Here is an 18701-nt window from a genome sequence, read left to right on the forward strand (position 1 = left end):
TCTGATGAGATTGGAGGCCCAGCAGCGCCGGCCCACCTGTTGGCCTGCATAAGCCTTTCTTTCACTGCAAATTTAATGTATCTGCCTTATGAGGTGAAAGCACTGGGGATGTCTTAATTTTCTGTCAATTTCTGTGTTTTATCAAACTGTATGAATCTTCTCTCTAATATTTGCTGACAGCAGTCATATCATTCATCTTTCCGCCTTTTCTTTAGCACCACAGATGAAGCATGGTTACTCAGAAGAGAAGCAGTATCTAGCAGAATGTAAGGACGTTTTCTGAGTAAGACCAAAGTCTTAATTTCAATTGGTAATGCCCCTTGAAAAGCATTAAAATAACCTCAGACGGCTTCCAATGTCACTTTCTGCAGGTGCTATCTAAGACCGACGGTCACAGAACTACACAGTACAAAACAATTTAGAAGTTGTAATTATTCCTTCCTGTTATATCTGCCATCTATTTATTTCTGGGTCACTAGGCATGGTAGTGTGTCTTGCTTCTCAAACCTGTTGTCAAGAGGTATCACAAAAATAGCCACCATCCAGATTTTTCCTTACAAAATTTACTCGGCAGATGCACAATAAACCTCTTCCCAATCGGCTCTTGAATTGGAATACCAACTGCCTCAAAACTGAGAATTGTAACTAAAATACTTTCAGCCAAAATCAAATTCCAGGTTAATAATCAGCTGCCTTCACACAATGCTTTTAGCTTTGAAATGTTTACACTGTTCCTGCATTATCTGGTTAAAAGCAATTTCAGTTTAGGCTATCACACAGCAGTACTGTCACAGTTAAAGATTTTTGTATTAGTACAGCTTTTCTTTAGCTCAAGTTTTACAACTCCTGCATCATTCTCATTGCTCAGAGTATTTGTTAATGTTCAAACTTTATTACATGACAACTCTGAAAAATCTCGTTGATTTTTAGTTGACTTCACAAAGTAATAGGTATGCTGTTAAGAATCGCCTTAACGTTTTATCTTGTCATAATGAAAATTCACGTGGAGTTGTGCGTGCGTTTAAAGGCAAAATGTTTTCCACAAGGATAAATTATGTGCAACACCATAAGGTGTGTTTGGAGCATCTAGAAGTCCCACTGGGGATGGGTGTAAAGGTGCACGCAGCCATGTGGTAAATATACACCCGCTGCCGTGGAGGGTTGTGTGTCAGTCAAAGGTGGGGAGGTGAGAAAGGATTTTAAGTAGGGAGGAGCATAAGGGATTTACATCCCTTGTGCTCTGCGTAGCATTATCTTGCAGGCACTGACTGTATGAAAAGAGAAGCAGGCCCAGATAAACCCCGTTATACAGAAGCTCCAACTGTTATCTTTTATGTGTGTGACATGCCAAAGGAACACAAGCTGCTCTACCTTGTTGCTGTCAATATAGGGGTGGCCTAGGCACAAAGCACTGAATAGCACGTTTCTTAAAGAGGAGCCCTGGGTAACTTTATTCACAGCTCCTGATTTGTATCTATAGTTTGGTATCTGTACAGGCAATTTCCCATTTTGCATATGTGGATAAATATACCAGTATTTATGAAGGCACGCATTGAAAATGTGATCTTACATGCCTAATTAATATTATCATAAGAGTTCCACCAACACTGGCTTCAGTCCAATAAAATACAAAGAGAAGTTGTATGTTGGTGTGCTCTTTTGTTGATACATGAAATCCTTCGTTTTTTCACTGTATAGCAATTCTATTCTAAGTTCTTTTTTGCAGAGAGGTTTGAACACAACTGTTACGTCATTCAGTCTAGAAGTTGGCATACAGACAGCTTGGAGCTCAAAACTTTTCATCAAGTTTCCTTTAAACAGGCTAGATTTTAAAAAGACAGTGTGTTCTAGTTTTTCGTCATCTTTATTATATACTCATGAACAAAAAACCTCTCACTTTTAAATGAAGAAATTTCACAAGTTATTAAAGCCTGATTCTCAACCACAAAACAAGCCAATTACTAGCAACTCCAGAGGAAGCTTTGCCTCCTGGTTCCAGGATTAATGTATTAGGCCAGAATTTTCACAATAGTTTGTTGAACATTAATAGATTTGTTAAAGGACTGTAGCAGTCATGCAGTTTCTTGTTTGCTTGACTTGGCAGATTCTTCAGACCAAATTTTCAAGAACAAATCCTACAAATAACTGTACTCCATCATACAAGTTATGGTATTAACAATTACCTGTTGTTAATACCTCTGTGTATGCATATATTCAGGCATATATATTTTGCAGACACGTTAGTGCCTGCATTTTGAAATTAGGCAATGAAATGCTAGGTCAAAAGAATAGTATCTGTTTAGGATTTGATAACTTGAGTCTGAGTTAACATACTGAATGTGAGATGCTTTCTCATTGCAAGTGCTTAGCAGCTGGGTGAGATATTACATCCTGAGAGCTTTGTACACAATTGCCATGGTGAAGTCATGGTTAGTGTGGATATTTCATGCTAAATGTGCCTAGGACAGAGCTTTCAAAAGGATATAATTTGACAATACAAACCAATAGAAACCATAGCCATTTCCTTCCAATTATAGGTAACTCCTAGAAATCTTAGTTTTGTGTTTCCATAGAAAAAGAAACTCAACTTGAAGATCTTTTTTGTTTATTATATATAATTGTATGTTGGTACACACACACATGTAGTTGCCTACATACACGCATTTCTCTATCTTCTTTATTTTTTAACTTTTATTTGCCAGCTCGAGATTACCCTTGGATACTGAAAAACAAGCGACCAGACAAACTGCGAGACACGCTCAAGGAGGTAGAGGTATGCTTTGGAAAGTTTCAAGTATAGCTACATATAATCTGGTTTTCAAAACTCTTTCAACAGCTTTGATTTTCATAATGATCAAACTCTCCCAGTGGTGATAAATGTGCTTTTGTCTGGCGGGCTGTTCTAACACAGCTGCATCTTTGTGTGGCATGCTTCATCTATAAACTTGAAAATCAGGAGTATGTTAACCGATAGCAACAAAGTGTACTGCCAACTCCACTCTCTGTTTTCTGTTGTCCTTTAGGACTTACTGCAAAACAGTCAATGTATGCTGAGCAAATGGAAGAACAAACATATCTGTCAGGTAAAATGTTTTGACAAGCTCTTGCAGTCTTCAGTCAGTGGAGCCGAACAGTCATTCGGTGGTTGATGCAATAGTGTTAAAATGTTAACACAGAAAATCGTTAGGTATTTTTTAATGTATTGGCTCTTATTACCTAGATTTTGTTTATTTAAATTTATAACCTGAAATAGATGCTACAAAACAAAAAGCTGGTTTTTATCAACAAGAAAAATTACATTTTGAGCCCTGATTCTGTGAGATTATTGTTATTTGGGGAAACTGAAAGTATCCTATACCTCAAAGTAGCAGGCTAAGGGAGCAGTTAAAATATATAGACAGGCTGGAATCTGTGTTTCATTACATTTTTATATCTTAGTTATTTACACTCCTGTCACAAATATTTTTATTTTTTGCTTGTGTAATATGGGAGAGATTCTATAACGCTAAAATCGGCTAGGTCATTAATCAAATTATGAAACAAAAGTTATTGTGACATGTGGCACATATGTTCTGTCTATGTAAGTTCCACGTACTGTGTACAAGAAACTGCTTTTCACATCCTCGTCAAGACAGGACAGTAGAGTAGGTGGGAGATGTGAACATGACACGTGCTCTAACTCCTTCATTATGAGCTTGTTCTGAAAAACGTATGCAGTGTATTTTATCAGTTTCTGCAGTCTTCATTGTTCATGAGGGGTGTGCATCGTATTTGAAGCGGCTTTGGCAGGGGGAGTGCTTGTAAATATTACTAATACTGTTTCTAAAAAGAAAGTTTGTTCTAACTTTACACCTTTTCAGATTCATAATATTTTTCTTCTATTTCAAGTCGTTCCGAATGTGTGTCAGCAGGACCAGCATTAAATATTCAAACGTTATACTGCTGAAATTCCAGAAATGTCTTTTAAGAATAGCAAAAATTTTAAATACCTCACATGCCAAATAGTTTATATTATTTTTGTATCAATAATAAAAATATATTATCTAAGCTACATTTGCCTATCAGATCTTATCACTAGTAAATGTGTATCATTCACGTATGGATTACATACTAAATGTCTGTGAATGTTAATCTTCTATAACTGATATAAATATTAATTGTATGCTAATTTAGGGGACTCAATTTGTTTCTGTTATTATTGTTCTGATTGGGAAAGGAAATTGCTTAAGAAATATTGCATCAATTAGCCATGGGTGTATTCATCTGCTTCCCAGTTGGCTGTCTCTTCATTTGCTCTCCCCATTCATTCTCCCTCTATCGTTTTCCTTTCCCTCCTATCTACCGAGATACACCTGCATTCCTTACCAATACACACCTTGGAACAGTGAACTTCTTACCAGAATTTAATTGTCACACCTTAAGTTGACTATCAATTCTGTATAAAACTGTTTTTTGGTTTTTTGACTTGGTATCTTTTAAGTTTCAGGCTGACATAAACAAAAAGGAGACAAATGCAACTTTACTTATTTCTTGTACAAGATGAGAAAGAAAAAGAATGGTTTGTCTTAGTTTGTTAGATCTGGCTCTATATTGGACTGATTCATGTAAAGGGGGAGCCTGATAAATTGAGTGTTTTTTTAGGGTTTTTAGATATCTTGGATAGCCAGAGTATGTGTGATAGTATATCTTATAACATGGCCAGAGGTAAAGTTTTAGATAAAAATCCTATTAATTTCTCTGTTCTTAAATTCTGCTTTTGCTTTCTCAATCACAAAACAAAATGGTTTGGGTTTTTTATATACAATAATGGCTGATAATTGAAGACTCCTACAGGGTTTAGAATGTTCTGACAAAACAATTGTGTTACTCCACTTTCTGTCTTCCTGAAGAATAGAAGCACTCCAAAAAATGAAAATAAACCAGAGAAAAATGAATAATTTCGGACAGTCTAAACAGAAAAGCTGTCTTCTATCAATTTTTATATCAAACTGTGTGTTTTTCTGCTGCTTCTCTGTCTTTGAGCATTTGCAGGAATATCTGGACTCTTCCTTTTGGATACAAATGTTCTGAAGCTTCTGGAAAAAGACATTGTACATTTATTTTTCAGTTCTAAGTAGAAGACTAGTTAAACTGTTTCAGCTTGTCACATAATGGTGCAATCTGGGTCATAGCATTACTGTATTCAGATGCTATTTTGGATGGATACCAGAGCAGCTGCTAGTGGAAAAACTAGAGACCATGTTGCATTAACTTTCAAGTGTAATAGAAAGCAACATGTCAGACAAAGAGTATGGACAGCATGTAGAGAACTACTCTCTCTGTCATGATTTTCAGTGATTTGGGCTAAATCTCAGTATATGGTTTAATTATAGTATAGTTTTTTAGCTTTTTTTTAGTAGCAATACAGTGTCAAATAAATTCATTTATAGAAATTAAAATATTTAACTCTGCTGACATCTCATTTTTCAGTAAATGTTCTATGTATTTGATGATATTTTCCTCAATGGAAAATCTACTTAGTTCGAATGTAGATTATCTTGTCCATTGTACGAATATATTTCTCAAAATCGGCTTTTCTATGAGACTTTGCCTAGAACTACTGTAATGCTGGCCCAGCTTTCTACGTTTCTTAATGTTTCTCTTTATGCATCGAAATTTCTTCTTTTTTTTTTTACAGTGTGTTAGAAGTTTTATATTTACTTCCTTATTCATTGCAAAAAAATCCACTGACCTTTATTTTTGCAGTCCTAAGTATACATTCTAGTACTGCTTAGCGCTTCTGAAACAGATGATGTGCCAGTTCATGTAAACATAACCTAGACTGTACAGGGATTTTTGTCAAGGAGCTTGCTCTCCTATTTAAAAGAGCTTAGTTGAGCCCTAAAGGACTGAGGGTTTTTCTTTAGCTCTGTTCCTACTTGTTCCAATAGGATCTAAATGCACACCATTTCTATATGGTACTTCTGAACCCTAACTTTGATGACCTGTGATGAGTTGCTGAAATAATCCTGTAATCTTCAGTTAGTTGATGTCAAAGGAAAATAAATAGACTATAAAACAAGTATGATGGAAAAAAAGACAAGAAGTCTTTACAGTAGAGATGCTACTGTATTGTTGATAATTAAACAATTTACTCCTCGTCTTTTCCTGCCGAAGAGTAATAATCTAAGCAATTAATTTTATCAATATTGTTGAGTCTACTCAACTTAGCTCTGTCTGCTTCCCTTCCTCTTGGTCTCCTTCTCTAGTTCTTTGGAATGTTTTGCCACAAAATGATGAAATCAATCCAATGAAACGATGTCATTGGTTCAGGTTTGGTTTTATAATATAAGGTAGTAAAAATTAATGAGATCTATCTAAAACACTTGATTTCCAACTTTTTTTAGTTTTACATTTGCATTGCTATGTAGAATTACACACATACCAAGACTGAATTATTTTATTGTATAAAAGCCAAGGACTAACTGTGAATCATATCTGTTACTTGCTATTGAAAAAGGTGTATGTATTCCTTGCTAAAGTACTTTGATTTCATTTGATTTGTGTTGCAATTTACATATGTATATGAATGGGTTTTGTGGTAACATAAAAATATCATTGACATACTTAAAACTGGATTCTGAATTGAGATACACAGCAGTGTTTGCTGACATGGCTTGTTATATCAGCTACAATGCCCATAAGCAACCTGATTTAGCGAGATACATGGTGACATACAGTAGCACATCTGATACCAAAATCAAGACATCCTGGCAAGAATACATGAGAAACTAGAACCCATCACCAGTTACTAAGAGGAACACTGCCCTCATATTAAATTCCTTTGGTTGCTTTTGATCACAGCCATTAATGTGTTCTATGGTTTTAGAAGTTTGGAGCTAGAAGTACAAATGCATTGATTATTGTGCAACAGTAACATGTAACAACAATAACTTCATCTGTAATAAGGCATGCAACAGAGTAATTATGGTAGGGTGGCTAAGAAAGCAATCTGGAATGAAGAGGTGGGGAAAAACCCTGGGAACCTGCTTGAACAAGAAATGCTTTGCAATTCTCTTCTTTTGCATATTCCTTTGTCAGTTGGGCTCCGTAAGGGAAAACAGTTTACAGCAATATTTTTTACAGACATATTTTCCTTCTTTTACAATTTTAATCAGATAGAAGCAAATCCTGGCTTTGGTCTGCAGGTATCTTTTTAGGTAGAAGGGCTGATAAGCAGCTAAGCTGCATGCATGAGGAGTGAAGGACTAAGGTTTCCAAGGATAAAGGAATCCGCTTAAGTACATGCATAAGTTCTACTGAAGTTCATAAATTGCGAGCCTGTACTAAGTTCTTTGCTTAATAAAAAGTAACTTAAGTATATATTGGAGTGCTTTGCCGTTGGGGAAGGGAAGGGCTAAGTCTTACCCTGAGTATCCTCTGCTTCTTCTTACATCTTTCTTGGTCATTGGAGACCTGTTTTTGGCACACAAAGTACATAATTCCTTCCATCAAAGTCTTCACATTCAGCTCCTCAGTGACACAGAAATTAAGTGGCCTTTCCATCCTAGCATGTAGAATGACCAAACATTTTACTCAGAGTATGTTCAAATACAAAGGCTATGCCTCTTCTTCTAGTAGGTGTGAAGTCATGCTTTTGTATTGTGTTTAGGAACATCTTGAGGCTGCTGAAGCTGTAGAGATGAGTCTTCTGATTTCTGTTTTTCACATTGCAGTACTTCAATCTGAAAAATCTGTGATGTGTTTCATTATTGTGAGCTTCTTTCCCTAATTTGATACCTGTTAGATGGAATGACTTTGTGCCATGAGTAAATAATGCCCCATGCGTTTGCTTTTATTCTTTAGCTATGGTAGGCAATTCCCTTGAGCAGTACCTTTTGGAGTTGGATCACTGTGTCTCTGTGTTCAGTCCAAGTTTGCAAACTACCCGATTTTCTTTATATTCATTCATACTTATGATTGGACTGCTTCCATCTACCAAAATATGAACTGAATTATGCAAGCTTATATATAACAGCGCCCAAATCTTATTATCATGTAAAATTCTTTGCATAGACTACTCAGTGGGTAAGGAATTGACGTAATGCAGTTTCAATCTGAACTCATAAATATTTTCTGTTTTACAGAATTTTTTTGATGAAAGATAATAGAATCGTAGAATCACAGAATCATTTAGGTTGGAAAAGGCCTTTAAGATAATCAAGTCCAACCATTAACCTGACACTGCCAAGTCCACCACTAAACCATGTCCCTAAGTGCCACGTCTACTCGTCTTTTAAATACCTCCATGGATGGTGACTCAGCCACTTCCCTACTTTATCTAAGTACCACCTTGTATTTAATGGTAAACTTTAAGAACTGTTTTTTAAAAAAGCCCCCATTCTAATCCAGAGCATTTTTAAAGGGGGATGGAACAAATACTGACCTTACATGGCCGTATAGTGTGTAAGGTCTTTGATTTACTGTTTAATTTAAATTTAGACTCTAAAGTTCCCAGAGAGAAGAACTTAAACCTGTGGAGCACAGGTATGTTACCAACCATGATAAGTTTTTATAGCAAAAATCTGTTAAATTAAAATTTAATTTTTGCTCAAGTATCTCAAACTTCTATGGAGAGTAATGAGAAAGAATGTTTTACTGTACACATGAAGAGGACTTGTTTCATAAACATAAAGCAAACCCATTAGCACAATATTTTATATTCATATAAATGTCCTCATACACTGGAGCAGTTTTCATAGGTTTCTATTCTAGCTCTGTAACAGATGTGATTTATGTCATTACCAGGAAATGAACGTATGGTCATAAAGTGAATTTACACTCGGAAATGTTTAAGAGTTAAAAAATCCTAACCTTACTGGTTGTTCTCAAGCCAAGAGTTTGCAAGCATGTCTGTACAGCATATTGGGTGGACCTGTTAGATGTCAGCAGAACGGCAAGCGTGTGGCCTCATTCAATAATGCAGTCATTCAAGATCACTGACCATCTGTAGGTCAAAACACATTTTTTCCTGTGTTTTGCCTCTCCTCTTTACCTGGATGGGTATTATATATCCCTACTCTGTCAGGTAAACCTAGAGGCTCCAAACAGACTGCTGATTGACTTAGCTTATTCTCCCAGGTTAAGTCCAGGATGCTCTTCTCACTCCCTTCAAGGAAAGGAGGCATGGGAGCAACCTATCGTTACAATAGCATTTTCTGAGGGAAGAACAGCTCCCAAGCAAAGGCATTGTGGAAGACAAGTTGGAGAGTTTATTTATATGACTGCGCCATCAGAACACTGAAGGATTTGAGGTGTTTTACTCTTCTTTGGCAGGCTGATATTCATTTAGTAAATTAGAACTTATTTTTCTAGAGTATTAATGTAATTTTACTTGATTGCTGCTTGCATCATAGTTTGCCAATTTCTGGGTTTTAACCCTCACTTTTTCAACTAGGTTCTTCAGACACTTGTAGCTAACTGTCCTCACACCTTGGTGGACTTAACGTTATCAAGTTGGAAATAAATTGTGATTTTATCTAATCTAACTTCAACATAAGGATAAATTGAAGTTTTGAAAGATTCTAATAAAATCTGCAAGAAACATTTTTACTAGGACAAAACTTTAAAGGACATCTGTAATGACTGGGAATGTTGATACCTTGACTGTATATATTTGTCAAACAAATGCATGATTAGACTGGCAGGATGGGAAATGGTTGTTCTTAACAAATTCATTTCACATCAAAGGTATTTTTTGTTTGTGTTTCAGACATCACTAGAATTTATTTTTGAAGTACTGTAAATTGACAGGAAGGTAGTTTGGAAAAATGATGGTTAAAGATATTAGTCAGGGCAAGAAAAATTATTTAAATATGCTTGTCTTGTTCTTTGCTACAGAGAGCACAAAATTATAGTAATGTAACTGAGAAATTTCATAGCTAAATCATTGCACAAGAGGCAAATTAAATTCAGTCACTACATTCCTGTCCCAAGTACTTTTTATTTATTATACAGTCCAGTAGAACTCACTGCAAGGAAGTTCACCTGGTGTTTACGTACCCATGTGTTGTAACAAAAAGTATATTGCAACCATGTTTGTCTCATAGCTCTAGCATAAAACAGACAGGGATTTTTATGCTGAATTCTACTACAAGAGCAAGTTTTTCTCCAGTAGTAAGTTTTTAAAAAGCACAGACATTTATTTTAAAATCTGCTGTTACAAGTAAGATCTGGAGTTCCAGATTTCTGGCCTTTGGTGAGCCCTCTGTATGTTTCTGCAATGGTCTTTCCACCGAGGATTCCTTTGGCAGAATTACAGTTCAGCAAGTTTAGGGCTGGTGTAGCCTCTTGCTGAACAAATACTGATTTTTTTTCTTACTGATTAGAGGGAGATGAACTTAGCTGCCAGAATGATTTCCTTCAGAACTGCTGCCATGTAGCAGCAATGAGAGCTGGCCCGAAACTTTAACTTACACACTGAGTCTAGCAGCTTGCAGGATCAGAGGTGGCACTGGAAGATGAATTAAAATACAATTAAATGTATTAAATGAATTGAATTAAATTAATTAAATGAAATTAAATTTATTAATTGAATTAAACTAAAATGAATGTTTTCAGTACTGTGTAGACCAAAGTCACAGTAGTGATTTTTTTCTGCTGTTTATACATCAAAGTTTCTGTAGAACCCAAGTTTGTCTATGAGTTAAACAATTAATATGATCAGAATTTTGTTTTATAAACCTCTGACTTTATCTTTTGCCATGTTATCAAGAAAACACTCTATAATAACATTTCTCATGTACTCCTGCTACTGGGGTGACTTGGCAGAGCGAGGACAACTCACAGTGTGGCAGGGAATTTTATGGGGTTTGCTTTCTGAATTTCATTGCTGTAATTGTTGCATTCAGAAAATGACTAAAGGTTTAATTATGCAAAAATAAATGGTTATCATAACTCCTCCCACTGAGCATTCTCTTTCTCATACAAAATACAGCATCAGAAGGAGTTGGTAAGTACTGTGACTTAGTTTTCAAGGTTGAGATTAATTAGGCAGAAATACTCAGTTAACTCTGAAATAAGCCTCTGATTAGTCTGTCCAATGGTTTAAGTTCCTTCTTTCTGAGCGGTATCTATAAACCTATAGATCTTATAAACTGCCAAGGAGTATATGGATTTCTTAGGTGCCCACAGTTATTACTGTGGTAGGGCACCGTTATTTAAGTTAAACAATATATGAATGATCAGAAATCACAAGGACAGCAAAGAGGTGCTGGTTTTAATCTGTGATGATAATAGAAAATTACATAAATCCCAAATTTATATGGCTTTTCATGCAGGCTCTGCAATTATTTTATACAGAAAAAATCAGGTCTGTGGATGATAGAGTGACCAGCATCATCCCTTTACTCATTCAGGACAGAATTTTTATCTCCATTTTTAACAAAGCAATTCAGTGCATTTTCTGCAACATTTGGGGACTTAGCATGCACCTTGTTCAAGTGCTCAGCAATTGTAATTCTTGTGTCTGTAATTTATTGTAATTCAGTGTCATATTACACCCCTCTCATTGAAAAAGCTTTCCAAGTCATTATAAGACGTCTTCACATCAATGATAAGTCTTTTTTGTCATTTTGAAAATTACGTTACTACATAATGGACAGCTGCTAATTATGTGCCTTGGAACGTTTCGCTTTATTAATGATTCTTTATGTCTTGTTTTCTCACTATTTGGATTTAGCTCCTCTTTCACTCAGGTGTATTGGTGTCCCTAAGCCTTTCTGGGCCACAGCTGGAGAAAGTGGTGATTGACAGGACCCTGGTGGGCAAGCTCATCTCCGACACCATCAGTGATGGTAATTACACCCACGTGCAAATCAATTGCCTACATTAACAATAGAGTAGAGAAACAGTATGTCAACAGGTAGACTAATTATTGCCACTGGGGACTTGCAAACACAACGAGTAATTGCATGTAAAACCATAGTTACAACCCTCAGGACTAAGAACACTTTAAGAACAATATTTAACATCAAAGTTTTCAGGTCTGTCAAATACTGAATGGGTTTCTAAAATTCAGTTTCTTAAACATTTTAATCTCTGTGAACATGCCATTTGAACTTGTCATGTTTATTTCAAAAGTGGGAAAATTGGACAGAACCGAACATTAGCCAAATGATTAATGACATGGGATAGTTGTTATTAAAAAATTTACTTATTAGAAAAGGCTGGATAACATTAGTTACATGGAGGTGTTCTGATTTAGTTTGTGGATTTTCAGAATCTCGCTATTGTTATTAACTAGTGACTGCTAAAAATGAAGTTTTAATTTAATGCAGAAGAAAACTGATGAAAATGTACCAGTTTTCAACAGCTTTATAGTGCAACTATAGCTTTTTCAATGTGTCTCTACAGAGCTCCACTGAGAACCCAACCAGGTGTCAGTATCTTGGCATCTGCATGATCAAGAATATGGGATTTCAGTGTGAGCCAAATTACATGTGCATTATCTTCCAAATTCTTAAAAAGTAGACCCAGTTTACACGCTTTTAGTAAGAATGTGTGCTAGATTTAGCTTTGATATTTAATGATTTATTTTCTTCCATACCCAGACATATATTGTATATCTGCGTGGTTATTTAAGAAAGCTGCCATACTGCGTCTGTCTGATCTTTTTTTTTAACAGTATATTGTAATTTAGTCTTGAAAAACAGTATTAATATAACTATGTTAGTAGAATCCTTAGTATAAAAAAAATTAACCCTAACCTTATTTTTATCAACTAATTATGTCTGTGTAGAACATATTTAATGTCTGAACTTTTTTTTTTACTTTTCGCTTAAGTTACTAGTTTACTAATTCCATCTCTCATTTTTCTGCCCTCTGTTTCCAGAGGGAGGATTTCGTACTTTCAGGTGACAAAAAGTAGGAAAGCATGGAAGCAAGGGTTATACCAAAATTGAAGTTGTGTGTAGAACTTATTTAGAATATTAAAAAAACCAACAAAACAAACAAACAAAAATTATATATATATCTTGCCTTATATTGGCTTAATAGGACATAGAAATACAATTAAATAAATCCTACTAAGTAAAGAGCTTACAACTGAAGCAATAGTAAAGCAACAAATATGTTTTCCTGCACTTATGACACTCAAACTGCTATAAATAGCATTATATAATGTTTTGTCCTTATTTTCACATACTCAAAAATTTCTTAAACCTCCATGTCTGCTACTACCCATGTCAAAAGGTGAAACAGAAATGCTTCTGTTCAGTAAAAGCATAACCTGCACTACCTGTCGTTGGAATACATTTGGGTTTTTTTTCATCAACAACAAAAGAAGATGCTTTTATTAACTGCATAAATAGTGTTTGAAATACAAATTTTTACACTGAACTATCCGTATGTGAGAACCGCGACATAATGTTGTCCTGTAATAAATTAACTTTAATCCAACATAATTGCATGTCTTTCCAAATCTAGGTTGAAATTATGGTTGTGATTATAAAGTTGGCCAAAAGAAATTTGACACTTAATACAAGGAATCTGTATATAAATAATAGTTCTTATTTAACCATTGTGTATATGTAGAAATGGATAAGATTACAATCTGCCAAAATTACTTCTGAATTCTTGTAATTCTGAGTCATTAGAATGCCCTCTTAATATTTGAATTAAAGGTCAGATTGTGTGGACAAAATGCAGAATTAAGATTGCATTTATAATCCTTCTGCCTGTAATTAAATCCTCCTGATCATTTTTATTTATAGGCAAAATATAAAAATAAATTTAATTAGAAATTATATTATAATCCTTTCTTAAAAGAAAATAGTATTTTCATTTTCTAGATTTTGTGTGACTGAGGTCTTGCAGTACTAATACATGGAATATTAACTACACTGCCTGCCTTTTTAGGGTAATCTGACTCTGTAGCATGCGGGTCCTCACTGAATAATGGCCTAACTATGCCCATAGCTGCATTCCTGTCAATCCGGTCTCCACTCCTGCTCCCAACCACCACAGATCCTGAAAATCAAAGGAGTGCTAGTTTCATTCAGACCTGCCCAGGGATCTTTGAATCCTACTTTCTTTCCTTCAAGCAAAACAAATATCAGAAGCACCTGAGGTGTGCTGTAGGTCATCTGTAATGTAAACTATGTCCATGAGGATCCAAAATATTTTAACTGTGTACATATTGAGGATGCTATACTCAGTGGCTTTGAATTTTCATGTGTGTTTAGGATCTCAGTTATAGCTTCTAACTCACCATTATCACTATATATTTTTTTTCAAAAGCTAATCTTAGTTGTATTTCAAAGGCAATTTTTTGGCTTTAAACTTTACCCTTTACTATTTGCATACCAGATACTTCAGAGCAGTGCCAGTACATGACTATTGGAAAATGAAGCTGGTTGTAAATCAGACTAAATCAAAGCAATGCTGAGTAGCCCGTTTTCACTGCTTACATGTAAGACTAAACTGTCAGTCCACGTGAGGGTATAATACATTAAGGATAAAATACATTTAAGAATCTAGGATATTAGTCACAGATGCATTTCTTTGTTTTTCAGTGTTCTTTCCACAGTGTTTTGTTTATTTTTAAATCTGGTACCACTTTACTTGGCATTTTCCTATTAGCAGAGGTTTCTGAGTTTACTTTCTGAAAATAGCTTGCTAGCTTTATTTTGACCCCGATTCTTATTAACAGTTCTTCAGGGATCTGATACTAGTTACCCTGATGACTCACTTCATTCTGGGACATCTCTTTACATGGGGGCACTGCTTGAACAACTGGATAACACTTGGGAAAAATCCCAGATACTACTGTGTAATTACTTTTCATTGTCAAATTAGTTACTCGCATTTATATTGAACTATTTTGGCCTAGTACCTCCTTATGATAACGGTGGAGATTCCACTGCACTTTTCCAGACTCCAAGGGAATCTGTTCCATCTTGGTTATTTGTTGGTTGGGTACCACCATGTGAGGCTTTCACCAAATTCATAACCCCTCTAAAGCATAATACTGTATGCAACAGCCTCTTTGGTGTCTGCAGTAGTACCTGGAACCTTTAAATGTCAAGACACCAGATACACCTCAAGTACTAATTTGCATCTGTTATCCTTAGCACAAGCAACAGTGTATTAGGTGCATTTCCGAAATGCTGGTGGATGTTACCATAGGAAAAAAAATTGAAGGCTTAGCCGAGATGAAAATTAATATGGAAGGACACAAAACATATATTTGAATGTAGTGGTAACTTGATATGAGATAATTTATTCAGGTTTATGTAATCAGAGTACTCCCTAGGCTTTATTTCTCATTTCCAAGAAGGTCTTGGCAGGATGACACATTGATGTCTTTTAGGAGATTAGAGGCTTCAGTGTGATATTTAAGACACTGTCTAGAAAAAATTGCTTTTTGCAATGTCTCGGTAGAGACATTGTAATTTGTTTTGTTACTAGAAACAGGTATTACAGTGGTGACAATTTTTATTTGGTTTTCAGCTGTTCTTACAGACAATTTCATCATCTTGTCATTTGAGGAGCATAACCAACTCTGCTTTATTCAGTTTACAAAGAAGATGGATTCTCCTCATGTAAACAAAAGACTGGAAAAACTCTCTTGTTTGGACTTCAAGGTATAGCTGTCAATGATGACTGTAAATACTGCAGCAACTTTACACGAATCACTGGTACTTGCTGATATTGTATAGCAGTGTAAATTGCAAACCTTTATATAACTGACCAGAACAGCTCAGATTCTAAAAATGGGAGTTACTGAAAAGTCAAAAAAAATTTCATGGCATTCTGAGTTAGTGAGTTAAAATACTGTGCCAAGAGGGATCCAATTTTCTACTGTATTCAGGTTAAGGTCTCAGACACACAGTTGAGTACCCCTGATTAACAGATTACCTTGTGTCAGCTGAGCAGCAGTAACTACCCTTTGCACATTCTCAGCATCTAACAAGCATGAAGCAAAATCTGTAATGGTAAACCTCAGTGTAAAAGATTTAAGCAAATGTGTTTTACCTCTTGTTTGCTCTGGGCTAAAAATGCACACATGGTCGGTTACTATGGCTCAGCTGATATACACGAACTCATGAAGTTATGATAATTCAGTCATCTGTCTGAGCTCCAAGACCGTTGTAATTCTTTGCAGAAATGTTAATTTTCCCTCGTTACGGTAATCGTATTGTTGGGAGAGTTGGTTTTACAATTAAGCCACTGAGCTAGGACTCAAGATACAGAAGTTGAATTCTCACCACTGACAAACTGGGTATGTGACGTTCGGCAAGTGACTTGGTGCCTCTGTATCTCAGTTCACCACTTACACAGGGAAGGTTGAAACACTCCTTTTTTTCCATCCCTTTCTGTATGGGTGTGTCTGTACCACAGTCATGGCAGTAACTGAAAGGTAGTCTAGAGATAGCTGAGCTGGCTTTAAACTAGTCTGTTTGGATGTCAGTAGAAACCAGCTCATCTCGAGTTGAATTACACAGTGTCTTGGCTGGATTGGGGTGTATAGACATAACTTCTTTCGACCATAAGCCCTTTGACATCAGTGCAGTGGCTGACCTTAGTGCTTGGTGCTACAACGGTGTGAAAAAATAATCAGCCAAAGGCAATTAACTTCAAGCAGCCAGAGTAGGAAAGGGGCTGCATCCAATTCACTGCAAGAATGAAGAGGAGACAAGCCTTTGCCCAAAAAAGGTAGAAAGATGTAGTAAGCAAAAGAGAGGGTTTGTATTTATTTCAGATCAGATAAATGTTAAAGAAAACAATCTTACGCTAGCAAATATTTTCTCCTTGACAACCCCTCAGTAATTTGCTTCCTCACATACGGAGTTTGCATCTGCAAGGCAAGCTTTTTAAGGGTGTGTTTAATTTAAGTTTTGCCATATTACATTTTAACTTGCTTGGTAGAAATACTTTCTGCTAGGATGAATATCTAATACATTTTCCAGGCTGTTTCAGTTCAGGGCCTCTTTTCAGCAATGGCTTGTGTTTGCGAGATTGATCCAACCTCTATAACGTGGATTTGAGACAGTTCACTGTTCACCAGGAACTGAGCTGATACGTAGTTTAAAATGATGCGCGTTTGTGCTTGGCCTATGGCGTTTGTTGAGTTTATGCTTTAGAAACAAGGGGGGTGGGGGGGAGGGTCATGGGGGGTGTTAATAGCTCTAAAATTTAATCAAGAAGCAGTGGTGAGCTGAAGACTGCCTTCATCATTTAATTGTGAGGGCCACAGCACCTTAATATATGTTTAGAAAATATACTTTCATTCTGGGTATTGATGGGCACATTTTGGATCTAACAGTTACCACGTTTTTTTTTCTTGGTAAAGAAGGAAAGCCTAATCCACAGAAAACTCTCTGTCCTAGGAAACCAGAAATATCTGCTCTACTCCTTAATAGGATCGTTATGTTCAGGTTTTTGCTGACAGAGCTGAGCTTCTAGAAACGCCTCCATGTTCAATGTTAACTTTGCTTTTTCTTGAGATCAGTGGGAATCACTATGGATTATTTGCTTGCTAGCCAAAAAAGGCATTTGCATTTTTTAATTGAATGTTCTTTTGTGTGAGGCTTGCTAGTTAGGCAGCTAAATATAATTTTTATTATCTTCAAAATTGCACCAGCGTGAGCCAGCAGAAAGTGTTATTCACTACTGCAATAATATTATGTCAGCTCTCTGCATTGAATTAGAGTTCTTCATGGCTGCTTTTGGTCAAACTTCAGAAGCTGAAGGGTCGCAGACACAGTCAACATAGTGATACTGTCAATAGTAACTAGAAACATAAGATGGTCCTCAGTTGCAAATGTACAGACATGTAACAATACATGCTTTAGAAAAAACGGTTCCTTAGTGTTCATTTTTTATTTTTTTTTTCCCCAAGAGAAATCGAATGAAAAGGTAGTTTGCACTGGTATAAAACTAACATGAGATTAAAATATGGAGCTAAGATTCAGGAAATTGGAGTGTAGCCGTCATGTCTTCCTCTGACTTGAGAAATGTACGCAGTATTTGGGTTTAAATTCCCAATGAACTTTACAATGAGGAAAATGCTTGCTTACAATCATATGTAATGATGTAATTAAATTTCTGTCATATTTACATTTTAATTTCTTTGGTACCTGGACAGAAGCAACTTCACATTGTTCACTGTCCAGTCTTATGGTGGGCAAAATTGGCAGGGAATGCTAGGCAGTACTGGACTGCCAGAGTAATAAGAACAAGTCAACCATGCTTTCCTCCTTACAGTTAGATCTTTCTCCAAAAGTTGGGGTTTTTTTAACTCAGTACATACCTAAATGGAAGAACTACTTTCTCTATCCTCTTCCTTTCTAAATGATACCACTTTGAAAAAAAGAAAGTAAGACTTATTGCACAAATCAGTCTTGAGGACCAACAAAATACAAAAACAACTATTATCATTTGCCTTTTCTCAATGGCATTAGTCTGTGTTTGAAAGTACCATGTCTCATGCAAGATGTAAATGTTTGCAAGAGATTTGTGGCTGTTATTACAAGTAAAATTGTTATGAGCAGTTAACACTGCAATACAGCATTAATTAATATCTGTGAAAGTATTTGTGGGTTTCCATCCTAATAAATGTGTTGTCACCAAATTAACTATTTATATTTAGCTTTAATTCAATTATCAGCTACCTGTTAACTGTTTATGTGTATTTTATCTTTGTTTTGACAAGTAAAACA

The 18701-nt window shown here is 35.8% G+C and overlaps 1 protein-coding gene across 1 annotated transcript in view; it reads left to right on the forward strand.

Moving 5' to 3' along the window:
- The window catches only part of WDPCP (WD repeat containing planar cell polarity effector), a gene marked incomplete at both ends in the record, with an annotated part of 36446 nt that overhangs the window by 697 nt on the left and 17048 nt on the right, over positions 1-18701 (forward strand). The window contains 5 exons of the mRNA XM_010152851.1: positions 216-266; positions 2703-2773; positions 3024-3083; positions 11720-11834; positions 15490-15623. Coding sequence (XP_010151153.1) covers positions 216-266; positions 2703-2773; positions 3024-3083; positions 11720-11834; positions 15490-15623 — 431 coding nt within the window. The remainder of the gene's footprint in view (positions 1-215; positions 267-2702; positions 2774-3023; positions 3084-11719; positions 11835-15489; positions 15624-18701) is intronic.

Source organism: Eurypyga helias, unplaced genomic scaffold (assembly GCF_000690775.1).
Source record: "Eurypyga helias isolate BGI_N326 unplaced genomic scaffold, ASM69077v1 scaffold35695, whole genome shotgun sequence".
In the NCBI taxonomy this organism is placed as follows: Eukaryota; Metazoa; Chordata; class Aves; order Eurypygiformes; family Eurypygidae; genus Eurypyga; species Eurypyga helias.